This window comes from Physeter macrocephalus, unplaced genomic scaffold (assembly GCF_002837175.3).
Source record: "Physeter macrocephalus isolate SW-GA unplaced genomic scaffold, ASM283717v5 random_673, whole genome shotgun sequence".
NCBI lineage: Eukaryota > Metazoa > Chordata > Mammalia > Artiodactyla > Physeteridae > Physeter > Physeter macrocephalus.
In genome coordinates, this window is record NW_021145983.1 from 36,594 (window position 1) to 42,060 (window position 5,467).

Genomic DNA, 5,467 nt, shown 5'->3' on the forward strand with positions numbered 1-5,467 from the left:
GGGAACGTGACTGAGTGTCCACTTGCCATGGAGGGGAAGGGCAAGAGGCCAGGCAGGACTGGCTGGCAGCCAGACAGAGGAGCAGACACTCCGCAGGGCCCATGCCGTTGACTCAACACAATCCACGTTGCTATACCACAACCGGAGGCAGCGGTGGTGCCTCCACTCGAAGGGCCTAAGAACTTTCTCAGCAGAGAAGCAGCTCAAGAGCACTGCCCTCACAACACGGTCGTGGCCAGAGGTCACGTGGCAGCGGAGACCCCTTGCTGGTTTGCTGTAGGTCAATCAGAAGAGGGGTGCTTCCCCCCAGCATTGTCAGGTCACTATGAAGACCTCTCTGCTCTGTGCAGTTCTGCACAGTGAAAAGGAACAGTGGAAGTATTTTCTCTCAAGAGCAAAGACCTGGCAAGAGCTGGGGATCGGAGGCCACCTGGCGAAAGAAGTGCTCTCTCTGCACCTCAGACGAGCGCTTCTTCTCTGCCCTAAGTTTAGGCTGTAAACTTAAGACCACCTGTGAACGCACCAGCAAAGATGAGGCGCAAATCACACAACTGTGGGACATAACCACAGACCAAAGGTTCAAACGGTGGTCACAGAAGGTTCTGGTTGAGTTCCTGAAGCTCTAGGCCCAGTTCCCTGTAGCCCGCTAAGAGGGTAACAGGTGCAGAGTCTCGGATTTCAGATGGGATTTGTTTCCTCTCTGGAAGTCACTGCACAGAAGAGCTGCCACTTTTAGATTCAGCCCTGACTCTGCTTTGGGGCTTTCCAGTAGAACTTTGAAATAATTTTAGAATCTCCCATCTTCTTTCTCCCTTGAGAGAACTGACTGAGGGTGAAGAGCCCACAAATGTCTCTGGCCCGATCCCCTTTCAGAGGAGCTTGAAAGGTAGCGATTCGCTCCAGAGGACAGATTCGTAAGGACCATTTGGCAGAAATTCTGGCAGTACTTTCTGGAGGGTGGCCTGTTAGGAACAACCCGACGTCCTCCATGAAGTCAGGTCCAGCCCCAACGGCCACAAGGGATGACCCGGCTCCTGGCACAGGACCCCAAGGTGGTGCCTACTGGTGGCTGGGACCACAGCAGAAGTGCAAATCCTAAGTAAAAACAGCCGCCGACATGTTTCCACTCCTCACACAGGAGAGGGTAGACAAACTGTCAATCAGATCAAAACTCTTGTTTCAAACACTACAAACACATGGGAAAATTCTATTTTCTTTTCCAACCAGAAGACAACTACATCCAGCCAATAAGTAGGTACTAGTGGAGACTTGGCAGCTAGGGTCCCACAAAGCTACTTAAATCAAAGGAAAGAGGGGAGACCACAACCCTTTTTTTCACTCAATCTTTTATGGCAGGGGTTGGCAAACTATGGTCCATGGGCCAAATCTGGCCCACTGCCTGGTTTCGTACGGCCCCTCAAATGAAGAAAGATTTTTATAGATGAACATTTGCAATTGATTTGATAATAGGGAATACTAACTTTGAATCCCAATTAAATGTTATCCCCTAAAAAAAGCATTTCCTTCTTCTTAGTATACCTGTAACATTATAAAAACTGTACTCAATTATGATGTTTTGAATTTCATCCAAAAAATTGTGGAAATTTGTTTTCTCTCTTGTTACATAAATACTCACGTAATTTCTTTGATTTTGCCTCTTGGACGATAAAGCCTAACTATTTGGGAATTCCCTGGCGGTCCAGTGGTTAGGACTCCGCGCTCTCACTGTCGAGGGCCTGGGTTCAATCCCTGGTCGGGGAACTAAGATCCCACAAGCCGTGCGGCATGGCCAAAAGAAAGAAATAAAGAAAAAAAGCCTAAATATTTACTGACTTGGGCCCATCATAGGAAACGTTTGCCGACCCCTGCTTTAGGAGGTCAAATTGAATCCCAAAGACATTAAATTCTATTACTGAATAAATTATATGCCAAGAGGAAGAAGAGCACAGCTTCTTAAATATTAACGCACACTTTTTATTATATTAAAATCAGGCAATGGTCTGACAATAAAAAGTCTACCTATGGAATACTGTTATGTTAAACTTTACTTACAGGATGTTAAATCCTTAGAACTAAGGTTCCCCCAGAAAAAGATGAATGGAAACATCAATTGCTTTTCAGACTTGACAGTTGCTGCTTCAAAAGGTGGCTTTACACAAACACTAAGTTGAAAAAAAAAAAAAAAAAAAACCTTAGAACACAATGAATTGCTTTTATTTCGGTATGCGTCCAACATCTCAGCATTTAGTGGTCCTGAACAGAAAAGTGGAAAAACGCAGCCATTGGCCAGGAATTCCGGGGATCTGCCGTGCACACCGAGTTCTTTCTTATCCCTGCTGAGGACTGAGAGAAGCAGCAGCACCGAAACCAAAGTGTGCACCGAGTTCACGGTTCTTTTTGTTCCAGTTGTCAGATTCCAAACTAGACTCAAATGGATTGAAAGGATGACCAAATGAGAGCCCTGTTTAAAACTTCTTCAATTTTTAAAAGCAAAAGCAATTACAGGAAAAGAAAACAATTCATTCAGAGGGATCGTGTGTGCTTACAAGTGTCTTCTGTGACCTTTCTCCAAGTTTAACCACCAAGGACTTTGAGAGCTGGCAGGTCTGTGACCCTGGTGACTGTTCTTTACACCTTATCAAAACCTGAGCTAAAAAAACGTATCAGCTGATGACAGCAGAGGGGGGCAGGGCTGAGAACCCAATATTCATTTCCCAGGCTGGTGGAGACTAAGTAAGTATGGTTCCAAAACTACATGAGGGAGGTCAGATATGCTTTCCAACCTTACCTGATGGCTTCTGGCCAAAGCAAGGAAGTGTCACGGAAAGTGTTGGGTGGTGATGGTGACTTGAGGAGGAGGAAGGACAAAGCAGCACCCCTCGATTAAGGTGGAGGGAGAAGATATGGGGAAAGCCCTGAATTCCTCACCAAAGGCCAATTTCAGAGGGGAGCCTAGGGGGTTACAATCTATGCTTCGGCCAAGGGTGGTAGTGGAGAGTGGGAAGAGGATGGTGGCTTGGAAGGGGGGCAGCATTTAAGACTTAAAGAAAGAAACCAGGGGTGCAGACGAAGCATCCCCCACACCCAGCAGGAGTCCCACAGGCTGTGACCTGAAACCCTCACATCTACTCTAAGAAGCCACCCCAAGCTGGAGGGCTGTTGCAGGGAGGGAGGAGGCAGGGGGAGGGGAAGGGGAGAAGGCAGAGACCCCAGGCCATGTAATCAGCAGCAAGGTGATTGCGTGATGTGTCTTTTCACAGTTGAGTTAGATGTGCCCCACCAGTTATGATGGGAATCAATTTAAATATACTTTCTTGATCCCAGAAGTTCAACTATGTGGACAGTGGTTACACTTGACAGGATGATTTGTTATAGCACAACTTATATATTTCAAATGGACAAAAAATTAGTATCATTTACAGTATCTTAAGATAAACTGCCTTTGAATGGGAGCTTCCTTTCCAGTACTTTGAGGTCTACAAGACGTATCTAGAAAATTTACTACTGTGGAAAATGAAGACTGCTTAAATCGAATGGGGGGTAGGGGAGGGCCTGTGGTTTTTCTTTTTGATTAATTGCTGTAACACTGTCCTTCAGGAGGCTGAGGGAGTTTCATATTTTCTTTAGACATCATTAGGCGCCGAAGCTCTTGCAGGACAACTTTGATGCTATATGAATTCTGCCACTTTGCTAGCACTGATATGGCTCTTGGGTCCACCTACAGAAAGGCAAACAAAGAACAAATTACTGTCAGGCTCTCAAACAAAAGAAAAGTTGTATGCTGGAGCTAAGCTACAGTAGAAACGTGAGTAAAATGCATTTTTCAAGTTGAACATGCTGATCACACAGTGGTATCTAACATGCAGAATACCCACAGGATACCCTCCCTCCAGTTAGTCTGTTTTTCCCTTTTTGTGTCCCAAACCCTCACCGTGTGGGAGAAGGAAATTCTGAATAAGTAAAGCCACCTTTAGAGAAACGGCACTTGACACTTGGTGAGACTCAACCTGACCGGCTCTGAAACAACAACCTGAGCTGCTCCGGGGCTGGCCGCTGCTACCGCTCAGGGCCTGTGCTCTCAACATTGCGCTCAGGTCGTGGGCGATGAAGAGGCACAGGGCAGTAGGGCGAGCACAAGCAACCTGGCGAGGACCCAGGCTCTAAAGACAAGGGCCTTCCTCAGAGTCACACCCTCTCAAGTTAGTGTAGCATTCCCCAAGAAATTTCCCGAAGTGTGAGCTGAGTCCTGGGTTCAGGACTTCAGGTGGAACTCAAAGACAACACTAAACACTGAACACAGTAACAAGGCTCACCTCTTTTCAATTTTCTTTCAAGTCTTCTGAATACCTCAAAACAGAAGGCTTACTAGCTCATGCAATGCTAATATGCAGCACCCTTTAATACTTGCTGATCTCCCCTCTGAACAAGAGAGCAGGCCTCAGAGGCTCAAAAACCTTTGGCAAGCAACAAATGGAGGAAGAATTTACCAACTTTGCTTTGTTTTTGTCATATTTACCATTGCCGTTACTGCCTTCTTATGACAAATGAGGCTGGTTTCCATTTATGGCAGTGCAAATGGTAAAAATAAGTTGAAAAAGCAAGACCATTAGAGGAAAAAAATAGTATGTCGTCCCCAAATAAGGCCCATGAGGTAAAAGTGTGACCTTGGGCAAGATCTTTCACCTCGGTTTCCTCACCTCTCTACCTCTTGGGTGTATATCAGGAGGACTGAATGAGCTCTTATCTCAAAGTGACCGGCATAGTGCTGAGTAATACAGGCCAGAGTAAATGCCGTGTAAGTTGTGGTTAAACACAATTGGGAAACAGGCCCTCACCCCAAATCTGCACATGTTCATACTGCAATATATTTTATCATCAAATAACCAATTAACATATGGACTCTGGCCCAAAGTGCCCCTGATATTACAGTACAAAGCATTTTTCAGAGAACCCCAGAGAACAAGTAGGGGCAGGAAAAACAACTTACCACTCCATTAGAACTATTAACTCCATTCATATTAATTTTTGTTACAAATCTTACAAAGGGGGGTGCTTCTGGGTATTTAGGTCCACATTCTATTTTAAGGCTGTATATTCGGTTTTCATAAATTGTCTGGAAAAAAAAAGGGTACAGCCATGTCAAGCAATTACAAAGAATTCAAAAAGGTAGAACTTCTGAAACCTCATTTATTCCTGACTGCAGAACTGGTGCATCTGCTTCCATTACACAAAGTCTACTTGTTATTTGATAAGTTAGCATCAATTAGTCCTTACACTGGTGTATATGAATCCTGGCCTGGGGGGAAATATAAAGAAGGCAGAAAATTTAAGCTAGTTATCACTGAAGTTTCATGTTAGTATTATTAAGCCCAATCAGATGGACTTGTTTTTATGTTAATTTTTCTACGCTCTGGGAAATGATGTGTAAGAGGCATTCTTCATTCTGGGAAGTCACACCAGATGTCTA

At 44.9% G+C, this 5,467-nt stretch overlaps 1 protein-coding gene across 1 annotated transcript; it reads right to left on the reverse strand.

Annotated features, from left to right (window-relative positions):
- Nucleotides 1–2,197: 2,197 nt before the first annotated feature.
- On the reverse strand, nt 2,198–5,152 carry LOC102976417 (ubiquitin-conjugating enzyme E2 variant 1; the record flags this gene model as incomplete). Its single annotated transcript, XM_028486128.2, has 2 exons — nt 2,198–3,718; nt 4,988–5,152. Coding segments are annotated over 2 exons (312 nt in total), but the record flags the coding sequence as incomplete, so codon positions are not given.
- Nucleotides 5,153–5,467: the final 315 nt, after the last annotated feature.